At 40.2% G+C, this 22,456-nt stretch overlaps 1 protein-coding gene and 1 long non-coding RNA gene across 6 annotated transcripts; both read left to right on the forward strand.

Annotated features, from left to right (window-relative positions):
* The first annotated feature begins 215 nt into the window (after positions 1–215).
* LOC109872524 (uncharacterized) lies at positions 216–1,979 on the forward strand. Of its 4 annotated transcripts, none has more exons than XR_002252474.2 (5): positions 216–547; positions 671–804; positions 888–968; positions 1,060–1,102; positions 1,465–1,979. It is a non-coding gene; the product is annotated as an uncharacterized LOC109872524 (long non-coding RNA). The 4 variants fall into 4 exon arrangements; XR_002252473.2 differs by having other exon boundaries at positions 223–547; positions 1,060–1,116; XR_004206008.1 differs by lacking the exon at positions 888–968 and having other exon boundaries at positions 1,060–1,116.
* A 2,046-nt stretch (positions 1,980–4,025) lies between these two features.
* Positions 4,026–16,634, forward strand: pold3 (polymerase (DNA-directed), delta 3, accessory subunit). Of its 2 annotated transcripts, none has more exons than XM_020464737.2 (12): positions 4,026–4,616; positions 5,111–5,166; positions 5,279–5,378; positions 5,568–5,607; positions 13,323–13,455; positions 13,567–13,813; positions 13,909–13,981; positions 14,309–14,456; positions 14,681–14,790; positions 14,908–15,008; positions 15,137–15,215; positions 15,898–16,634. In XM_020464737.2, exons 1-12 carry the CDS (start codon positions 4,560–4,562, stop codon positions 16,098–16,100), a joined length of 1,347 nt encoding a protein of 448 aa, XP_020320326.1. In that variant the 5' UTR covers positions 4,026–4,559; the 3' UTR covers positions 16,101–16,634. The 2 variants fall into 2 exon arrangements, with proteins under 2 accessions (XP_020320326.1, XP_020320327.1); XM_020464738.2 differs by having other exon boundaries at positions 14,917–15,008.
* The last annotated feature ends 5,822 nt before the right edge of the window (positions 16,635–22,456 follow it).

Consider the following 22,456-nt stretch of genomic DNA (forward strand, 5'->3'; position numbering starts at 1 on the left):
CAATGAGTTGAATCAGGTGTGCTTGTCCGGGGCTACAACAAAAATTTGTGATTTTGGGGTAACTGAAGGACTGGAGTTGGGAACCACTGACCTAGACTGACCAGGTGAATGCTATGATCCCTTATTGATTTCAATTGTTAGATCCACTTCAATCAGTGTAGATGAAGGGGAGGAGACAGGTTAAAGAAGGATATTTAAGCTTTGAGACAATTGAAACATGGATTGTCTATGTGTGCCATTCAAAGGGTGAATGGGCAAGACAAAAAATATTGAAGTGCCTTTGAACAGGGTGTGGTAATGGTGGAACTTAACATTAGGAAAGTGCACTTAATGTTTTGTGAACTCAGTGTAGGTCATTGTCTGTTTTAGACTACAGCATTTATACCTGCAGGAGAACCACATCTCAGTAGTACCAAAGGTGTTACTGAGGAACCTGCAACAGAAGGGATATTTGTAACACCAGCAGGTGTGTCTGGAACAAAATTGTGATTGAACAGGACTTCGGGAATCCTGTCTCTTGAGGGGTTGGAGACTGAATACATTAATGGTTGGTATACTATATTGTCAAAATAACATAGCTGGCTTGTATAAAGTTGATTTTGCTCACTTTGCTTTTTATTACTACTTCATGCTCTATAAAACCAACATGTACTAGTTTTTTCTCGTATAGGATGAGTGGTCAATCCAAAAACGATTCCCCCACTCACATATTCCTTGACGCTGGAGCTGAGGACAGAGCAATTGTATGGAGCGTACGGTTTGCTACTACCAGAGCTTTGTTTCCTCAATGTGGCTGATCATAAGGTATGTACATTGTCAAGATATATTTCAGGAAGACTATATATACTGCGAGTCAGTGAAGTCCCTTGTCTCGTTATTGCCTCCAGATTGTTGAGGAAGAAGCACTGTTTTCCTATGCTCAGTGAGCTTGTTATTCACTCCAACCCACTGACCACACGGGGGAAGTGGTATGTTAACTCTACTTATGTGAAGCCATTAAGTATTAACAGATTTTATTAACTTCAATATTTTCTTATCATTCATTGTATTCCCATCCAGGTGACCCCCGTACTGCTGACTGACTTCCTCCAGGAAAGGCTGGGTATTTAGAATTAGGTGCAAGAAGACATCAGGGGCTGGTTTCCAAGACTCAGATTAAGCCTTGACTAAAATACATCCTCAATAGACTCTCCATTGTAAATACTTTTTAGTCCACGACTAGGCTTTCTGTGTTTAGGAAACTGGCACCAGACGTTGTGAAACCTCCTTTTGATATTATGTGTTGATTCCAAATGACAGGTTCAAATGCAAAAACAATTGAATCCACATTTTGGGTTTGCATTCACCTGGAAAGTTAAATATGACTGCAGTCTTTGTTTTCATTTCAATATTTTGTTAACACTGCATTTTGGTCTAATCACTTTTGATATTGAAACTAATTGTTGAACATTCATCTTTCTCTAGGTAAAAATAAATTCCTAAGGTGCCTTTTATTGATGATCTCTGGAGATGAAAGATTTTGAAGATCACAATGGTCATCAGATGACACCTTCCAAAATGAGGAGCCATTTTTTTTGTGGTGGCTGCTGAGGGAAGGACTTTTCATAACAGTGCCGTTTATGATGAGGGAGGAGGATACATTTTTTTTCATGAGCATGTCCTCTTACAGCATGTTGGATGATGTCATTCATATTCTATTCACCCAGTTCAATGTAACATCGATGGGTTTAGGCTACTACAGTATTCTCAAATGTTTCCTATCCCCACCATGACATTGCTACAACTTAGTTTATGTAATTTGATATTGGTGACTCATTTGAAACTGCCTTGCCTGCAGCTACCTTATCTAGGGTGCAATCATTAGTCCAACAGTTTCTATTGGACATTCTTTAAAAAAAAAAAATGTATCCCTGTTTTCTTCAATTTAATGTTTTTCAACAGAATCATCAGCATGAATAAACAAGTGCACTTTCATAGCAGCCTCGTTGTATTCCTTCTCGCCTTGATGCGCTTTCACCTTTCCCCTTCATTGAAATCCACAAAAGAACACATCAGCTGCATGGGGGGGGGGGGGGGGGGGGGGGAATATTCCAAATCATGTCATAACCGCTACACACAGCCTACATCGTTGTCCCCATAATAGCTAAAGTAACGTCCTAGTCAGCATAGCTAATAGAACTAACGTTATTAGTAACCACACAATCATGCAGCAACGTTAGTGTACAGTCAGTAAGCAGTTACGCCAGCGGACCCCGGTGGCAATTTGTAAAACCAAAAGCTTACCTTCGAAGAGTTCTAGTGTTTTGTTGGATAGTCATAGCAAGCTAGTTAACATGGCATCCCTCTGTTAAAGCCAGGTGTTTGAGTAACCAAACTACCCAGCTACATTTGCTAATGAAGAAAAATGGACTCTTGCTGCTTCATTTTAAGAAAAAGTTAAACTGTCTCAGTTTTACTAATAAAAAAAAAAATGAAATTCACTGATGGTCCTCTTCCATTGAGGAGCCTCCACTTGTTCATAATGGTAGGAACAGCGCGAATGGCATCAAACACAACCATTTGATACCATTCCGCTCTAGCCAGTACCATGAGCCTGCCCTCCCCAATTAAGATGCCACCAACCTGTATTTGTGACAGGTGATTGTCATGGTCTCTTTCGTGATATTCAAGACTATAGTTATTTGCTTTGTTTAACATGCCTATGTACAGTATGGTGACATGAGTATAATAGTTCACTTGTTCTCAGGTGATAGATTTACACAATGAATCTGAATACCATCTATCTGACAAGTCAAAGAGTTTGAGAAAAATGAGTCAAATTCAATTCCAGGAAAATTCAGAGGCTATAAATTGCTATAGCCAGTTGCATACCACCCTGCATGCCACTGCTGGCACTTCTGAAGCTAAGCAGGTTTGGTCCTGAAGCTAAGCAGGTTGGTCCTGGTCAGTCCCTGGATGGGAGACCAGATACTGCTGGAAGTGGTGTTGGAGGGCCAGTAGGAGGCACTCTTTCCTTTGGTCTAAAAAAAAATATCCCAATGCCCCAGGGCAGTGATTGGGGAAACTGCTCTGTGCAGGGTGCCGTCTTTCGGATGGGTCGTTAAACGGGTGGCCTGACTCTCTGAGGTCATTAAAGATCCCATGGCACTTATCGTAAGAGTAGGGGTGTTAACCCTGTGGTCCTGGCTAAATTCCCAATATGGCCCTCAAACATCACGGTCACCTAATATATCCCCAGTTTACGATTGGCTCATTCATCCCCCTCCTCTCCCCTGTAACCTTTCCCCAAGTTGTTGCTGTAAATGAGAACATGTTCTCAGTCAACTTACCTGGTAAAATAACGGATAAATAAAATAAAAAATATTGGTTGCCAAACATTGCAGAACCTGCTGGTGAGGGCCCTTTTATGATTACTTGAAGTCGAGTTTTTCTACGAGTCAAAGCAATTTTGTACAATTTCAATGCTACACTGCAATACCTTAAGTAATGTAAATGTGTGTCATACAGGAATAGAACATGTGATGAGAATGTTGGAACAAACACTCAAGAATCTCCAAGTTTAAAGAAATCCCAAACCTAATCTTGATTGCATAGAGAAACCATATAGAAGAGGGGGGGACAAAAGGTGAGCTATGTGAATAACTATTGAAGGATGTGCCTAATGAAGATGTCAACATGTGATTTTATCTGTCACGAGGTATCTGCATTCAAATGTAATGGCAGTCATCCGTATTTAATAATGAAACAACAACCTTTAATTCTCAGATTGGAAATCTATCTTCTGAGACCAATACAGAAGAGAGGGGAAATAGTTGAAGAGATGCTTATACAAATAAAGGAGAGGACAACAATCAGCGAAATCCCTCTAAGTAGGTAGGCCTACTAAACCTATTTTTATCCTCATCGATTACATGAAGTGCATATCTATTGTATGTAATAGTATTAGTTGAATATGTAATCCTGTTTGTTTTGTAACCAGCGTCTTAGAGGGCAGGGGTGTTTTTCAAGGAAGAGGCTTTGACTTTGCTGAGGAGTATGAAGAAAAAGTAGGCTGCAAGATGGTTCACGTGAAAGCAATGGAAAGCAGGGAAAACCTTCTTGATTGAGTTTATTTAGCCTATTACAACTGTAATGTATGACATCATGCATTTGTTTGCCTTGATAGTCTGTCGTGTTATTTCAAATAGGTGTTTAAACTTTATTCAACCTTGACAAGAGGGTGACAGTGGATCTTGCAAATGTCCTGGGCTGTCACCCAGGCTTGTGGAATATTTTTGCAATTCAGCTGGGTAGCAATAACATCTGTGTTAATAAATGAGTTTATAAAACTGTCCATTTTACAAGGGACCAATGTGATATAGCATCAACTTTGTGTGTCATGATGATTCCGTACAAATGCAATGCACAGACCCCGAACCCTTGATGCTCTTGAACACATCCCACGCTAACGGATGAAAGAAAGTAAATAAAGCGCGTCCGTGACGTCAGTGTCTTCCCTTCCCGCCTGAAACAGAAACGGAGGTAGAAGAGCTATCGACTCGTAAGCTTCATACATTGCAATGGATGACCTTTACTTGGATAATATTGATGAATTTGTCAACGACCAGAATAAAATCGTAAGTCACCTAGTTAACTAATATATCTCGATCTATCCACCTACTGTTAGCTTGCTGCTGGGGCCAATAGAAGTTAGCTACAGCAGCTATCTGACTGTGCTCAGGCTGGCTAGCTAACTTTAGCCATCACTCGCCCAGCTTGAATGGTGCAGTGGGTTTGGACAGCATCAGCAGGCCCCACATTTTGAGACTAGCTAACTAGCTACAGTTTGTTGAATTGGGGAAGGTTGGAGCTGCAATCCTAGAAGATCGGAATACACCAGAGCTTGCGAAGTTGTCAGGATTAAATACATTGTTGTGGTGTAAATTACGTCGTTACTTAGGTACTGTAGTTAGTTATGCATCCCTAATCTCTCGTGGACAGACCACGTTAGCTGCGTAAACGTCTGACCAATTACGCAATACTTTTGTTCTCGGTTAACCGAGTTTAGTGCATCCCGGCCATATCTATGTTGACAACAGACTGTTGTGTTCTCTTGTGTGTGTTCAAACAGGTGACCTACAAATGGCTGAGTCTCACCCTTGGGGTCCATGTCAACCTAGCCAAACAGTGAGTAACATTATCCAGAACCACCCACATTACTTGCCTCCCAACGTTTTGTTGTGTTTAAACCACCACCTGTAAATGAGTCTATGGTTCCACCACAATGTGTCTATTTCAGAATGCTCTACCATTACTTGGATCAAAAGAGGAAAGAAGGCTCTGCTCGGCTCCATGCTACCTACCTTGTGTCTGGCAAGTTTGTTGAGAATGGTACTACGGTAAGAGAACAAGCCAAAACGCCAATGTTTATGCACAATGCACACAACTGCTCACCATGCCCCTTCAGAACATGACATACAGCAAGCAGTAAGCCTATTTGGACTTAGGATTCTTACTTTGTTTTAGTTCCAGTGTTATATGCAGTGCTTAGGTCTTTTCAATGTTTTTTTTTTATGCTTTCTTTTCAGAGTCACAAGGTGTCAGTAGTGCGAGAGGATCAGCTGGAGGGTAAGTTGTAAGGATTTAACAATTCACCCATATGCATCGATACCGTTTCAAATGTTTAAGATATGAGCGCATCGGTCCGCTGGAGTCCAAACCGATCCGAATGAAGTATTCATTGGTCAGAAAATGGATTCAAAAGCTATGAATCATACTATTTTCTGTCTTATTCTGAAAATACCTCAAATCTGTTGACTGAATTGATGCGTCCTCTCCTTCTGTAGCCTGTAGCCTATCAAACCTTTTATGCTTGTAACTATGTAGGACATTGATCTACAAGTGCATTTGGTCATTTTTACATAAACAGGGTAAAGTTGTAATTTCATGACGAGGACAGCAATCATTATGCAAGTTCCAAATTATCAGAACTATTAGCTTTTGAGACTGGGTGAAATCTAAAGCTGTGGTAGAATTGATATTTTTTTGTATTTAGCCTTTTATTTTACCAGGGAAGACCTATTGACACCTGGGTATTATTTTTTCAAATATGCTCTGCATGATACAACATGAATATACACACACTAGAGGTCGACCGACTAATCGGAATGGCCAATTTCAAGTTTTCATAACAATTGCCAATTATGGCCGATTTATATTGCACTCCACGAGGAGATTACCTGGTAGGCTGACCACCTGTTACGTGAGTGCAGGCAGCAAGGAGCCATGGTAAGTTGCTAGCTAGCATTAAACTTATCTTATAAAAAAAACTATCAATATTAACATAATCACTAGTTAACTACACATGGTTGATGATATTGCTAGTTTAACTAGCTTGTCCTGCGCTGCATATAATCAATGCGGTGCCTGAAATTGTGTCACTTCTCTTGTGTTCAGTGTAAGCAGAGTCAGGGTATATGCAGCAGTTTGGGCCGCCTGGCTTGTTGCGAACTGGGAATATTGGGAATCTTAACTGGGAATATTGAAGACTCGTTAAAAGGAACCACCAGCTTTCATATGTTCTGAGCATGGCACATATTGCACTTTTACTTCTCCAACACTAGTTTTGCATTATTTAAATCAAATTGAACATGTTTCATTATTTATTTGAGACTAAATTGATTTTATTTATGTATTATATTAAGTTAAAATAAAAGTGTTCATTCATTATTGTTGTAATTGTCATTATTACACACATAGATAAGATAGATATATCTATCTATATAAAAATCGACCGATTAATCGGTATCAGCTTTTTTTGGTCCTCCAATAATTGGTATAGGCGTTGAAAAATCATAATCTGTCGACCTCTAATATACACACTCAGTACCAGTCAAAAGTTTGGACCTACTCATTCAAGGGTTTTTATTTATTTCTACTATTTTCTACATTGTAGAATAATAGTGAAGACATCAACTGCTTCATGAGGTAGTCACCTGGAATGCATTTCAATTAACAGGTGTGCCTTGTTAAAAGTTCATTTGTGGAATTTCTGTCCTTAATGCGTTTGAGCCAATCAGTTGTGTTGTGACAGGTAGGTTTGGTATACAGAAGGTAGCCCTATTTGGTAAAAGACCAAGTCCATATTATTTCAAGAACGGCTCAAATAAGCAAAAATAAACCACAGTCCGTCATTACTTGAAGTCACAAAGGTCAGTCAATCTGGAAAATGTTGAAAGTTTCTCCAAGTGCAGTCTCAAAAACCATCAAGCGCTATTATGGAACTGTCTCTCATGAGGACCGCCACAGGAAAGGAAGACCCAGAGTTACCGCTGCTGCAGAGGATAAGTTCATTAGTTACCAGCCTCAGAAATTGGAAATGAACTGCAGCCCAAATAAATCTGATTTATTTCAAATTCAAGGCACACTTAAACAGCATGGCCACCATAGTATTCTGCAGCGATACGCCATCCCATCTGGTTTGCTCTTAGTGGGACTGTCATTTGTTTTTCCAACAGTACAATGTACCAAAACACACCACCAGGTTGTGTAAGGGCTATTTGACCACAGAAGGTGAGTGATAGTGTGCTCCATCAGATGACCTGGCCACCACAATCACCCAACCACAAACCAATTGACATGGTTTGGGATGAGTAGGACAACAGAGTGAAGGAAAAGCAGCCAACAAGTGCTCAGCATATGTGGGAAGCTTGTTGAGAGAATGCCAAGAGTGTGCAAAGCTTTCATCAAGGCAAAGGGTGGCTACTTTGAAGAATCTACAATATATTTTGATTTAACACTGTTTGGTTACTACATGATTCCATATGTGTTTTCATAGTTTTGATGTCTTCAATTTTATTCTACAATGTAGAAAATAGTAAAAACAAAGAAAAACCCTTGAATGAGTAGGTGTCCAAACTTTTGACTGGTACTGTGTGTGTGTCTGTATAAACAGTCATGGGAAGCACAGATAAAACATTACAAATCAACCAGAAAAATAGTTACATTCCTCCCCAAATAAGTCCCCAATCAAAGCTTTAAATTGCCCCAATGGCACCAGAACATCAACATGAAATGTATTTTGAATTTTGTTCCAGGAATACAGTGCATTAAAACTAAAAGTAGACTTACGTAGTCGGAGACCCTAGGAACCTCGAGTTAAGCAATCATGTGACCGGGTTAAGTAACTCTGATACATATACTTCAGCAGCAAAGTTCGATAAGACGGACGTTTATGAAGTAGGGCCTTCTAAACAATGTAGAGATCGACGGGTCTTTAGCAAAGTTCAGCCAACCTTTTGATACAGGATGCAGTGGTGAGTATCAGAAAAGGGCATCCAAAGGTTTCAGAGTAGCAGCAGCTGCACTTTGATAAATAATATCACCATAATCAAGAACAGATAAAGATTGACTGAATAATCTGCTTCCTACTGCTTAGGGGCATGATCTGTTTAGGTAGAAAAAGACAACGTTAAATCTTGACTTAACCAACTCGTCAAAATGTTTATTTTTATTATTTTTTACGTCAACTCCATATCGATCCAAATCAAAGGAGGTTGGTGGTACTTTAATTGGGGAGAACTGGCTTGTGGTAATGGTTGGAGCGGAATCAGTGGAATGGTATCAAACGCATGGTTTCCAGGTGTTTGATGCCATTGCATTAGGTCCATTACCAGCCATTATTATGAGTCGTCCTCCACTGATCCAAATGCCTAAGTATTTATATGCGGGAACAGGTGTGATTGGTGAGCCATCTAATGAGTGAACATGTAGTTCATCTGAAACATTCTTATGAGAGTTTTAAAAACATATTTTGTTTTGCCCGTATTAAGCACAAGTTTTAAATCGTCAAGGGATTCCTGCACAGCTATAAATTCTGACTAGTTTTGACACAGCCAGATCAACAGTCGGGGAAATGGCATACATACTAGTATCATCCGCATATACAGTGCATTCGGAAAGTATTCAGACCCCTTGATTTTTTCCACATTTTGTTACATTCCAGGATTATAAAAAAATGTATTCCTTATCAATCTACAGACACAACCTGTTTTTGCTTTGTCATTATGGGGTATAGAATTTTTTGATAATTTATTAAATACTGAAATATGACATTTTACATAAGTATTCAGACCCTTTACTCAGTACATTGTTGAAGCACCTTTTGCAGCGATTACATCCTCGAGTCTCCTTGGGTATGATGCCACACGCTTGGCACACCTGTATTTGGGGAGCTTATCCCCTGCTTCTCTGCAGAGCCTCTCGAGCTCTGCCAGGTTGGGTGGGGAGTGTTGCTGCACAGCTATTTTCAGGTCTCTACAGAGATGTTTGATCAGGTTCATGTCTGGGCTCTGGCTGGGCCACTCAAGGACATTCAGAGACTTGTCCCGAAGCCACTCCTGCATTGTTTTGGCTGTGTGCTTAGGGTCATTGTCCTGTTGGAAGGTGAAACTTTACCCCAGTCTGCGATCCTGAGCACTCTGGAGCAGGTATTCATCAAGGGTCTCTGTAATTTTCTCCGTTCATCTTTGCCTGGATCCTGACTAGTCTCCCAGTCCCTGCCGCTGAATAACATCCCCACAGCATGATGCTGCCACCACCATGCTTTACCGTAGGGATGGTGCCAGGTTTCCTCCAGACGTGACACTTGGCATTCAGGCCAAATAGTTCAATCTTGGTTTCATCAGACCAGAGAATCTTGTTTCGCATGGTCAGAGTCCTTTAGGTGCCTTTTGTCAAACTCCAAGCGGGCTGTCATGTGCCTTTTACTGAGGAGTGTCTTCTGTCTGGCCACTCTACCATAAAGGTGTGATTGTTGGAGTGCTGCAGAGATGGTTGTCTTTCCGGAAGATTCTCCCATCCCCACAGAGGAACGCTGGAGCTCTATCAGAGTGACCATTGGGTTCTTGGTCACTTCCCTGACCACCTTCGATTCCTCAGTTTGGCCGGTCGGCCAGCTCTAGGAAGAGTCTTGGTGGTTCCAAACTTCTTCCATTTAAGAATGATGGCCAATGTGTTCTTCGGGACCTTCAATGCTACAGAAATGTTTTTGTGCCCTTCCCCAGATCTGTGCCTCGAACAATCCTGTCTCTGAGCTTTTACGGACAGTTCCTTCAACCTCATGGCTTGGTTTTTGCTTTGACATGCACTGTAAACTGTGGGACCTTTTATATAGACCAGTGTGTGCCTTTCCAAATCATGTGCAATCAATTGAATTTACCACAGGTGGACTCCAAGTTGTAGAAACATCTCAAAGATGAACAATGGAAACAGGATGCACCTGACCTCAATTTTGAGTCTCATAGCAAAGGGTCTGAATACTTAAGTAAAAAAATATATATATTTCAGTTTTTATTTGTAATACATTTTCCAAAATGTCAAACTTGTTTTTGTATTGTGTGTAGTTTGAGGAAAGTTATTTAAATTATTTTTTTTGCCCCCCTTTTCGTGGGATCCAATTGGTAGTTAGTCTTGTCTCATTGCTGCAACTCCCGTACGGACTCGAGAGAGGCGAAACACAACCCAACCAAGCTGCACTGCTTCTTGACACATTGCTCGCTTAACCCGGAAGCCAGCCGCACCAATGTGTCAGAGGAAACACTGTACACCTGACGACTGTGTCAGCGTGCACTGTGCCCGGCGCGCCACAGGAGTCGCTAGAGCGCGATGGGACAAGGACATTCTTGCCGCCAAACCCGGACGATGCTGGGCCAATTGTGCGGTCGTGGGTCTCCCGGTCGTGGCCGGCTGCGACAGAGCCTGGACTCCAACCCAGAATCTCTAGTGGCACAGCTAGCACTGCGACCCAGTGCCTTTGACCACCGCGCCACTCGGGAGGCCTGAGGATTAGTTTTTTTTCATCCATTTTAGAATAATGCTGTAACGTAACAAAATGTGAAAAAAGTGAATCTGTCTAAATACTTTCCCGAATGCACTGTAGAGGAAGTGCAGATTGACCAATGGTGTGTACATATAAATAGTGGGGGGGGGGGAAACTGGCCCAAAAACACCCGCTGTGGTACACCTTTATGTACGTCAGGAAATTCATGCTTAACCCCATCAATCACGATGGCCTGAGTTCTGTCACTTAGATAATCATGAAACCATGAACAGCCGTCAGAGCTCATGCCTATCGAGGACAACTTATTCAATAAAATGGCCTGATCAACAGAATCAAATCTTTTGACAGGTCCACAAACAAAGCAGCATTTCTTTTTAGTGTCTAAAGCATGGATAAGATCATGAACAACTAAAATGGTTGCTGTGATGGTGTTATGCCCAGGCCTAAACCCTGATTGGTTTACATTCTAAATACATTTCTCAGATAAAAAATATTTTAAAAAAGAGCAAAGTTGTACATTTTGACCAAAGATTCAAGAATCTTATCTCGACAAGGAAGCCTTGAAATGGGGGGAACAATGATTTAAGATCACTGCTATCCGTGCCCTTATGGAGTGGCAGCACAAGCTGATTTCTATACTTTTTTTTTGTTGTGCTTTTTCTTTCTTGTGATAACAATGTTTAATGTGGGATATTAAGCCAACAATGATGGGCCCTGCACACTAAAGCAGACCGGGATCCAATTGGTCGGCCCCTGTGGATTTATTGTCTATTGCTAGCAAAGCGTCCAGGACTTCTTTTTCTGTAAATAGCCTAAAAGAAAAGCTTTGACTATAATTTCTCTGATCATTCAGCAGTTTTCCCATATTAGCATCCGGCCCAATATCATTGGGAATTGGCTTAAAGTTTTTTCAAAGCGAGATCGAGCCCGCTGAAATAAAATGGTGATTGAAATACATTAGTGACAAAGCCAATATAAAGATATTGACATATTGCTTGCTCAAACTATTTTTGCTGTTCCTAAAATTACAAGTTAATCAGTGTGGGGGGGGGACAAAAAGCTAAATCAAACCAGATTGTTTGAAACTATCAGTATCTTCAGTGTCTTCAGAAGGTATTCACACTCCTTGTCTTTTTCCACATTTTGTCTTACAGCCTGAGTTTAAAATGTATGAAATTGTGATGTGTTTGTTTGTCTCAGTTCTACACACAATACCCCATAGTGCCAAAGTGGAATTATGTTTTTTGCTATTTTGACAAATTAATAAAAAAATTAAGCTGAACTGTCGGCAGTCAATAGTATGCAACCCCTTTTGTTATAAACAGGAGTGAACATGTGCTTAATAAGTTGCATGGACTCACTCTTTGTGCAATAATAGTCTTTAACATTGAATGACTACCTCATCTCTGTACCCCACATATACAATTAGGTCCCTCAGTCGAGCAGTGAATATCAAACACTGATTCAACCGCAAAGACCAGGGGAGGTTGTCCAATGCCTCGCAAAGAAGGGCACCTATTGGTAGCTGGGTAGAAGTTTTAAAAAAGCAGTGGATGGTGTCTCTACAAAGATACAGGTGAAAGGAAAACGCTTGGGTATTTCACCATGAGGCCAATGGTGACTTTTAAACAGTTGGAGTATAATGGCTGTGATGGGAGAAAACTGAGGCTGGATCAACATTGTAGTTACTCCACAATATTAACCTAATATTCAGACTGAAAATAAGGGAGGCTGTACAGAATAAAAAGTTATACTGCAGAAAATGTGGCAAAGCAATTCACTTTTATATTCCTGAATAGAAAGTGTTATGTTTGGGGCAAATACAACACATTACACAGTACCACTCTCCATATTTTCAAGCATAGTGGTGGCTGCATTATGTTATGGGTATGCTTGTAATCGTTAAGGACTGGGGAGTTTTTCCAGGATAAAAAAAATAACAATGGAGCTAAGCACAGGAAAAATCCTAGAGGAAAACCTGGTTGTCTGCTTTCCACCAGACACTGGGAGATTAATTCAGCTTTCAGCAGGACAATAACCTAAAACACATGGCCAAATGTACACTGCAGTTGCTTACCAAGAAGTGAATGTTTCCGAGGGACTTACCCAGAAAGACTCAAAGGTGCTTCTACAAAGTCTTTACTCAGGGGTGTGAGCACTTGTGTAAATTAGATTTCTGTATTTTATTTTCAATACATTTGCAAAAATGTCTTAATTTTCACATTGTCATTATGGGGTATTTTGTGTAGATATATTTCATCCATTTTGAATTTGGGGTGTAACACAAATGTGGAATAAGTCTAGGTAGGAATACCTTCCGAAGGCATATCTACAATGAATGTGTATCGAATTGCGCTTGAAAGGAAAGATTCACCTAACTTACTAGGGTTCTGTTCACCTGCCTCATTTCCTGACTTGATTTGTTATGGTGTTTCCTTCTCATCAAGATGAATATGAAGTGTTCTGAAATGGTCACCAAAACACAATCTGTCATCCTTTCTAGATGCGAAGTCAAAGATGAGCCTGACGGTCAGCGTACATGTGTACAGTGTTCAGAAGGCTGTGCTGAAAGACAGTGGTCCTCTGTACAGTGCTGATTATGACGCTGTGAAAGAGAATCTAAGAAATTGCAGCAGGTACATCGGTATTTACACTTAAAGTGAAAATAATAGATTGAGAAATTTTGGCGAAATATTCAAAGGTTTAGTGACCTAGGCTATTTATCAGAACATAATATCTATTTGCAGGTACAGTGCAATTCGTTGTGCTGATGCGGTGCCTAGGTCCTCGGCAGAGGTGCAGCAGGCCTGTGAGACGACACAGGCCCCACCACCAGAGACGGAGCAAATCAAAGCAAACCATTCTAATCTGGCCTCTAAACCCACCTCTAAGCAACCCAAAGGCATTATGGGAATGTTTGCAAACAAGAATGTCTCCAAGAATCAAGATTCAAGCAAAGAGATTAAATTGGAGCAGAAAGAGGTTACACCTGTGGTATGTGTTTGTGTTTCTTTGGTTAGTGTGTACATGTGCTCTAAATTGCAAGACGTAATGTTAACTTCCGATGTCACATTTGTTTGATATTGTAGGTTGAGACCTCCAAAACTAAACCTGCTCCGAAAACAAATCCTGTGACTAACTTCTTTGCGAAACAAGCAGCCAGTAAGTATTTCAACAATCCCATATCACATACAGTGGGGAGAACAAGTATTTGATACACTGCCGATTTTGCAGGTTTTCCTACTTACAAAGCATGTAGAGGTCTGTCATTTTTATCATAGGTACACTTCAACTGTGAGAGATGGAATCTAAAACAAAAATCCAGAAAATCGCATTGTATGATTTAAAAGTAATTAATTTGCATTTCGGCAGTGTATCAAATACTTGTTCTCCCCACTGTATATGGTGGATGTCTTTCTATAGTTTCACATGTAAATACTACTATTGTCCTTTAAATCTCTTAAGATAAATCCTGTATATCCAACACAGAAAAACCTGACAAATCCATCAAGGAAGAGGTAGAAATAGCCCAGACATCATCCTCAGTGGATGAGAAGCCCACAAGTCCACCTCCTAAAGCAGAGACTCCTGTCAAGGAGGAATTGGCAAAGGATGCTGTGGTTGAGAAGGATACAAGGTGTGTACTATTAAACCTGGTAGGAGTCCTTGTATGAATATACAACTTTTGTCCTAACAAAAGTAAAATGGGTACTTTAGCGATTTATAAAAGGAAGTATTTTTTGGGACACTATGGTTGTGTAGTATCTCAGAACAAAAACATGTATTTTTTATCTTGTCTTTGCGGTCGACGTTGACATTTTGAACGGAGTATGCTTTAACAGGATATTTTCCTCTCGATAGTAAGACCAAGCGTCTTGAACATTCTGATAGTGAAGAGGAGAAGAACGAGAGTCGGAGGAAGAAGAGACGGAGGATAAAGAAGCCCGAGCCAGACAGTAGTGACGATGAGGGTAAGACCAGCTGTAAAGGGAGGGGAAGCGTATTGCTCGGGCTCCCCTCGACATTCACACTGGACTTCATTATTCAATTGTTTCATGATTGAAAACAGAACTATTCTATTTTAACAGTTATTCCAGACTCTCCTCCACAGTTGCAAGAAAAGAGGGACCCATCACCAAGTCCTGAGATTCAAGTAAAGAAAGAACCAGTTGCTGTTTCACATTCAGATGTAAGCTTTCACATTTGACTGCTATTTAATTTGGGTACTAAACTGTCGACGTTGCAGGATGTATAATTGGCGTGTTTCGTTTAGTTTTAATCACCAATTTGTGATCGACTACCTGTCGATCCATGCAGGAGCTTTCAGATTGTAAACGAAGGAAGAGGAGACGTGTCTTGAAATCGCGCACATTTGTGGATGACGAAGGATGCATTGGTAATATATTGAGTTGTGTTGGGAGTTTTGTTTCTATTTACATTTTACATCAAAACATTTTGCTTAGGTCTAACTCCTCTGATATAAACAGGAAGGTTATTTACAGTACCAGTCAGAAGTTTGGACACACCTACTCATTCCTGGGTTTTTCTTCATTTTTACAATTTTCTACATCTATTTACCAAATAGGGCTATCTTCTGTACACCCCCCCTATCTTGTCACAACACAACTGATTGGCTCAAACGCATTAAGAAGGAAAGAAATTCCACAAATTAACTTTTAGCAAGGCACACCTGTTAATTGAAATGCATTCCAGGTGACTACCTCATGAAGTTGGTTGAGAGAATGCCAAGAGTGTGCAAAGCTGTCATCAAGGCAAAGGGTGGCTACTTTGAAGAATCTCATTAAAATATATTTTGATTTGTTTTAACACTTTTTTGGTTACTACATGATTCAATATGTGTTATATCATAGTTTTGATGTCTTCACTATTATTCTACAGTATAGAAAATAGATTTTTTTTAAAATATAGAAACCCTTGAATGAGTAGGTGTGTCCAAACTTTTGACTGGTACTGTATATTCCCCAAAGTTACTAAATCCATTCTTTCTATACAAAATAAAAAATATATTCTATAGGCTGTCTGATCTGAAAATCATTTAAATATTGTCTACCTTCCAGTGACCGAGAAAGACTATGAGAGTGAATCCTACTCCGAGACTGAGGATGACTTTAAGTTCAGTCAACCAACTCCGAAGAATCCAAACCCACCAAAACCATCAACTGGCAAAAAAGAGGAGGAGAAGAAAAGTAAGAAAGCTGCTGCAGCCTCTAATAAATCTACTAAGCAGGCTTCTATTATGGGATTCTTCCAGAAGAAATGACAGACCTACTCATGTTGTTGCACTGAACACTGATAAGGAGCTTGAGGCCCAAGTGAAGAGAATCTAGACGGACACATTTTCAAACACTCCAGAGGATGGATGGATGGCTGTTCTATCATTTGGCAACATTTGGTAGAATGCTCTACATTTTTTTTAAATCACACTTTTCAATCAATTTCTACATTACTGTATATGATTGAATAAATATATCCAGTTGCATTGTAAAGTACCATCAGAGCTCATTTATCATGGCAGCATTTATATTTGGTTTTTACGTTTAGTTTACAATTCTGTAAGTATTGAAGGGTTCATGGTGTGGTGAACCACTACAAAACAAACATGTCTATGGTGCTATTTTTTTGCTGGTAGAATATGTTCTTCAATGTTTGAACGTGTATGTTCATTAAATCTATTTTCATATATTGTGTTCTGTACAATATGTTAAAGCCAAGTTGAACCGTGTTAAATATTCACAGTATATGAACAATCACGTAACTGGTTTGTGTAGAAAATACAGGTGTGGCATTTCAGCTGTATCCGGTCTTATCTTTGAGTAATAGGTTTGCTTCCTGTGGTTTTGACACGTCACTCAGGCTCTCCGATTGTGATTGCTAGAACATGGACAGCCGTTGGCAAGGCTTGAATCTGGAAGCACACTTTGGAATCAAATGAAGTGTCTGATCCAGTGCCATAGCGGTGTTATTGATTGCTGCATGGCTTACTAGACACGTTGATGCAGGAGAATACCCTTTGACAGGCTGTAGTCTGATAATTTATAAACCAACTGGCTGTAAGCAATTGAAACTGGCTCTCAGAAATTCCCAGGATAAGATTAAACAACGTTCATGTGCTTTGGGAATGTATGTCTGGATTAATTTAATAAATTCAATGGAAACAACGTTTGCGCATTACAGTAGTTCAGCTTTGACTGCCAGGAACAAAATCTGAACTAACCCCAATCTTACTTTTGGTGCTCCGGATGCGTTTACACAGGTAGCACAATTCTGATCTTTTGCCCAATTATTGGCAAAAATATCTGATCTGATTGGTCAAAGGCTAATTATTGGTAAATCAGAATTTGGCTGCTTGTGTAAACAGATTCTGAGTCACGAACATGAAGGTTCATGAATCATTTTAGCAGCCAACATAATGAACGTCACATTTATAAAAGTAAATAATAATTAGTAAATTAGTTATTTTTTCATGAGTAAAAGGCAACTGTTAAGCAAACACATGCAATGGAAAAACAGGCCATGGATGGTCCAACTCCGAGACTTGGCTATGCAATGAGGGAACATGATAAACGGTTTCCAGGTTTCTTCAAAGGTACGTTTGTGTGAGGGAGGACTTGGGTGATACGTTTACTATCAAAAAGCAGGCAGTTGGTTATAAATCTTTTTGAGGGGATGGGGCATGCAGGTATGTATTTTGGACTAATGAATTGTAGTTTGGTACATAAAACAATACTGTCAACATGTCTACATCTAGACTGACAAAATCCTATCCTCAAAGAAACAGAAACCATGAAAACGAAACAATGTCAAAACAAAGGAAACCAGGCAAATAAAAGTTGCAACACTTTGAAGGACTTGTTATTTGCAGATCTGAAGTTTCAGAGCCCAACAACAACACATCAAATATACTCTATAATTACCTGGGTCTAGAACAGGGGTGTCAAGCATACAACCCGCGTGTGGGTCCAATCTGGCCTGCTGGTGGTTTACGTTTTTTTTAAAGAAAGTATTCCTTAAAACTTAATTCAAGGAAAGAAAGAAATTAAGAGACAGTGTCAGCTGTGTGTTAGTGAAAAGGAGGGACATAACTTTTCTCAATAATTGCCTTTACTTCAGAATTGTTCACATTTTGTTGCGTTACAAAGTGGGTTTGAAATAGATTTAACATATATTTTTTTGTCAATGATCGAAACAAAATACTCAATGTCGAAGTGAAAAGAAAATTCAAAATATAGTGGTTTATAAGTATTCAACCCCCTTTGTTTAGGCAAGCATAAATTAGTTCAAGGGTAAAAGTTGGTTTAACAAATCACATAAGTTACCATGTGAAATAATATGGGTTGACATCATTTTTGAATAACTACCCGTTCCTCTGTCACTCATACATACAACATCTGTATGGTCCCTCAGTCAAGTATAGAATTTCAAGCACAGAATAAACTACAAAGATGTGAGCTTTTTGAAGCCTCATAAAGAGGGGTAGTGACTGCTAGATGGGTAACAATAACAAATCAGACATTGAACATCTCTTTAAGCACGGTCAAGTTAATAATTATGCTGTGGATGTATTAAACCACCTAGACCCATCAAATATACAGTAGTCCTTCTGAACTGAGCTGCAGGAGAGGAAGGAAACTACTCAGGGATACCATCACCATTGAGGCCATTGGTGATTTTAAAACAGCTACAGAGTTAAATGGCTGTGATGGGAGAAAATTGAGAATGGATCAACAACATCGTGGTGACTCCACAATAATGACCCAGATGACAGAGTGAAAAGAATAATACAAATATACAGAATACAAATATTCCAAAGCATGCATCTTGTATGCAACAAGGCACTAAAGTAATACTGCAACAACAAAACATTCCAAAACACAAAACAATCCAAAACACAACATGTTGGAGCTAAGCACAAGCACAAGCAAAATCGTAAAATCCTAGTTGTTTACCAGAAAGACAGTGAATGTTCCTGAGTGGCCAAGTTAGTTTTTAAAAAATCTATGGCTACGGCTGTAAAAAGGTGTTTCTAACATATATTGAGGGGGGTGAATACTTATTTTTCAGTAATCTTTACAAAGAAAATGTCATTTTTCTTCCACTTTGACATTACAGAATATTTTGAGTAAATCGTTGACAAAAAATTACAATTCAATTCATTTTAATCCCACGTTGTAACACAATAAAATGTGAAGATATCCAAGGGAGGTGAATACTTATGTTAAAGATCTCTCTACTGTGTAACATACAGTCAATTACAAAGTACACCACCAATTGTGGTCTTGTGTTACCACGCCACTTGAATGTGTTAGGGGAGACCGGGGATGGTTGTAACACGGGACAATTCCTCCAATCAGGAGCGAGGTATAATCATATGATTCACTGTGCACATGCTCAGTTCAGTCCTGAACCCTCGTGAAAAAGCAAGTCCCTCTGATAAACTCTGCAAATTCTATTGACAGACATTTTGAGGTAAGGAAGTCATTATTTTGGCCAAATTTGTTTTTGTGATGGCATAGAGTACTTTGTAGTTCAGCAAACTTATATCAGGTTTATAACCAGTCTGTGTAGAGATATTTGATGAAAGTTAGCAATGCTAAAGTTGAAACAACTTGTGAGAAAATGTTACAACTAACCCCGGCTAAAAGCTGTATGTTTCGGTACATGTTTTCTTTTACTTTCAGCATGCCTAGATCATGGAAAAGAAAGACAGACAGGGGAGTACCTCTCCACACTTTGAAAAGACTGTCAAATGATGCAACAGAGCAGGGGAAATCAATCAGATCGGTTGCAAAATTGTATGGCATATATCATGTGATGCTGTGCAGATTCTGCAAAGAGAGAAAGAAGCTACTGCAGAAGGGGTGCCGAGAGAGCTTGTAGGCTACCGTAGTGGAAACGGTGTCTTCATTGATGAGCAGGAGCAGAAGGGGTGCCGAGAGAGCTTGTAGGCTACCGTAGTGGAAACGGGGTCTTCATTGATGAGCAGGAGCAGAAGTTGTCAGTGTATCTCGAGGGCAGCTGATTTATGCCAACTGTGCCCAATGCTATCCAGGCCACCTCTCCGGATGCCTCCCAGGCCACCTCTCCAAGTGCCTCCCAGGCCACCTCTCCAACTGCTTTCCAGGCCACCTCTCAAGCTGCCTTCCAGGCCACCTCTCCAACTGCCTACCAGGCCAACTCTCCAACTGCCTTCCAGGCCACCTCTCCAACTGCCTTCCAGGCCACCTCTCCAACTGCCTTCCAGGCCACCTCTCCAACTGCCTTCCAGGCCATCTCTCCAACTGCCTTCCAGGCCACCTCTCCAACTGCCTTCCAGGCCACCTCTCCAACTGCCTTCCAGGCCACCTCTCCAACTGCCTTCCAGGCCACCTCTCCAACTGCCTTCCAGGCCACCTCTCCAACTGCCTTCCAGGCCACCTCTCCAACTGCCTTCCAGGCCACCTCTCCAACTGCCTTTCAGGCCATCTGGAAACACCTGATTACTCTTCTGATTTCAACCCAGTTGATGTACACCCATTCAAGCACTCAAAAGGCAAATTGTTCCCTGCCTAGAAAAATAGCTGGAAAGAAGCAAGCCAAAACAAACCACACTGAACAACAAAAACAAAACAAATTGAACCAGAAGATTCAGATTTCTCCAACGAGGAAAACTTCTGCATTGTGTGCATGGAGTACTTTAACAATTCCACGTCTAATGAGGTCTGGTTGCAGTGCTGGGAATGAAAATTATGGTCCCACCAAGCCTGTACCACTGTCACAACTGTTACTCTGATTAAGTGAACATGTCCAACATTCAGTCACAGTCACAGTCACACACACACACACACACACACACACACACACACACACACACACACACACACACACACACACACACACACACACACACACACACACACACACACACACACACACACACACACACACACACATACTGCACTGTCGGAACTAGAAGCACAAGCATTTCGCTACACTTGCATTAGCATCTGCAACCATGTGTATGTGACCAATAAAATGTGATTTGATAGGATTTGATAAAGGACAGGTGTAGGTTGTTTGTATCAAGTTGTGAACACACTACCACAAACAATCTCTGAGAAACTGATGAAAAGGTGAAAAGTGTTACAACCATCCCCAGTCTCCCCTACTGAATGTGCACCCAAATTGATCCATGTCATTTCAAACCCCAAACTATTCAGTTCTTTCCACAATTTGGTTTCTCTGTCCATCCCTTGCTCTTTCCCTCTCCTTGATTTCATGGTCTTGCCCACCGTACGATTTCAATTATACTCCAGCTAGGCAGATGTGGAATGCACTTTTAAGCCCAGGTGGAATAAATCAATAGGCATTTAAAATGTAAAAAAATATATCAAGTGATTCCACATTATTATATTCAAACAGGCTTTGGGCACTTGATTTCGTGCTTGTCTCTGAATAAATTAAATATGATGTTGTCTGTTGTTCTCCAGTCTTCATTACAAGTATCTCTGTCAATGCTCACATACAAAAACCGAACATACCGATTCATACTCTAACAAGCAGAAATGCATGACGAAATCCGAAGAAAAGATGTCATGGTAATTTACCTGCAAATGTTGGAGTAAAAAAAGTGTTAAAAGTGTGGACTTCATTCTTACAGGGGCAAGATGATTAAAAATCACTTGCCTGTAGAAATACATCTATGATAGATGCCATGCATACAAAGAAAAAATACAGGTGATTGCCAAAATAATGAAAACACTTGAGTAAATGAGGGATACAAAGTATATTGAAAGCAGGTGCTTCCACACAGGTGTGGTTCCTGAGTTAATTAAGCAATGAACACCCCATCATGCTTAGGGTCCTGTATAAAAATGCTGGGCGGGCCATTATTTTGGCTATCATGGCTATACCTCATAGAATGACAATGGCCCCATCCACAGGGCACAAGTGGTCACTGAATGGTTTGATGAGCATGAAAACAATGTAAACCATATGCCATGGCCGTCTCAGTCACCAGATCTCAAGTCAATTGAACATTTATGGGAGATTCTGGAGCAGCACCTGAGACAGCGTTTTCCACCTCTATCAACAAAAAACACCAGATTATGGCATTTCTAGTGGAAGAGTGGCATCCAATAGAGTTTCAGACACTTGTAGAATCTATACCAAGGTGCATTGAAGCTGTTCTGGCTCGTGGTCGCCCAACGCCCTATTTAGACACTGTATGTTGGTGTTTCCTTTATTTTGGCAGCTACCTGTATGTTGCGGTCCTGTGTGTTTAAATACATGAAATCCTATGATTTACAGAGGACATCTGGAGGTTATTAGACGGATAATTTCCCTCCTGTTTGTTTTTGTGTATAAAAGACTGTTCCATATTATATTTATGTTTATTTTAAGGCCTGGCAGAAAACCATAAGTATGAAGTTATCCCAAGGTAAAGCATGCTGTAATATACAAGCATGTCTACATTATGAGGACATACTACACTATACAAATACAGCACACATTTGACTACTAGCATAGTCACTGCTCAACTTCTTGATACTAGTGATTCAATTGCAAAGGCACGTATTGCCAGGAACAAATTATTTACTTAACAGATTTCTCTCTCTGATTCCAGATCTTAGAGAAACA

Source organism: Oncorhynchus kisutch, linkage group LG28, assembly GCF_002021735.2.
Source record: "Oncorhynchus kisutch isolate 150728-3 linkage group LG28, Okis_V2, whole genome shotgun sequence".
NCBI lineage: Eukaryota > Metazoa > Chordata > Actinopteri > Salmoniformes > Salmonidae > Oncorhynchus > Oncorhynchus kisutch.

What these genes read in the sequence shown, in the direction of transcription:
- pold3 (XM_020464737.2), top strand. Translation starts at nt 4,560, where the DNA reads ATGGATGACCTTTACTTGGATAATATTGATGAATTTGTCAACGACCAG. An exon ending in AATCTAAGAAATTGCAGCAG is followed by an intron (nt 13,456 to 13,566) that starts GTACATCGGTAT and finishes ATCTATTTGCAG; the next exon opens with GTACAGTGCAATTCGTTGTG. An exon ending in CTTTGCGAAACAAGCAGCCA is followed by an intron (nt 13,982 to 14,308) that starts GTAAGTATTTCA and finishes TATCCAACACAG; the next exon opens with AAAAACCTGACAAATCCATC.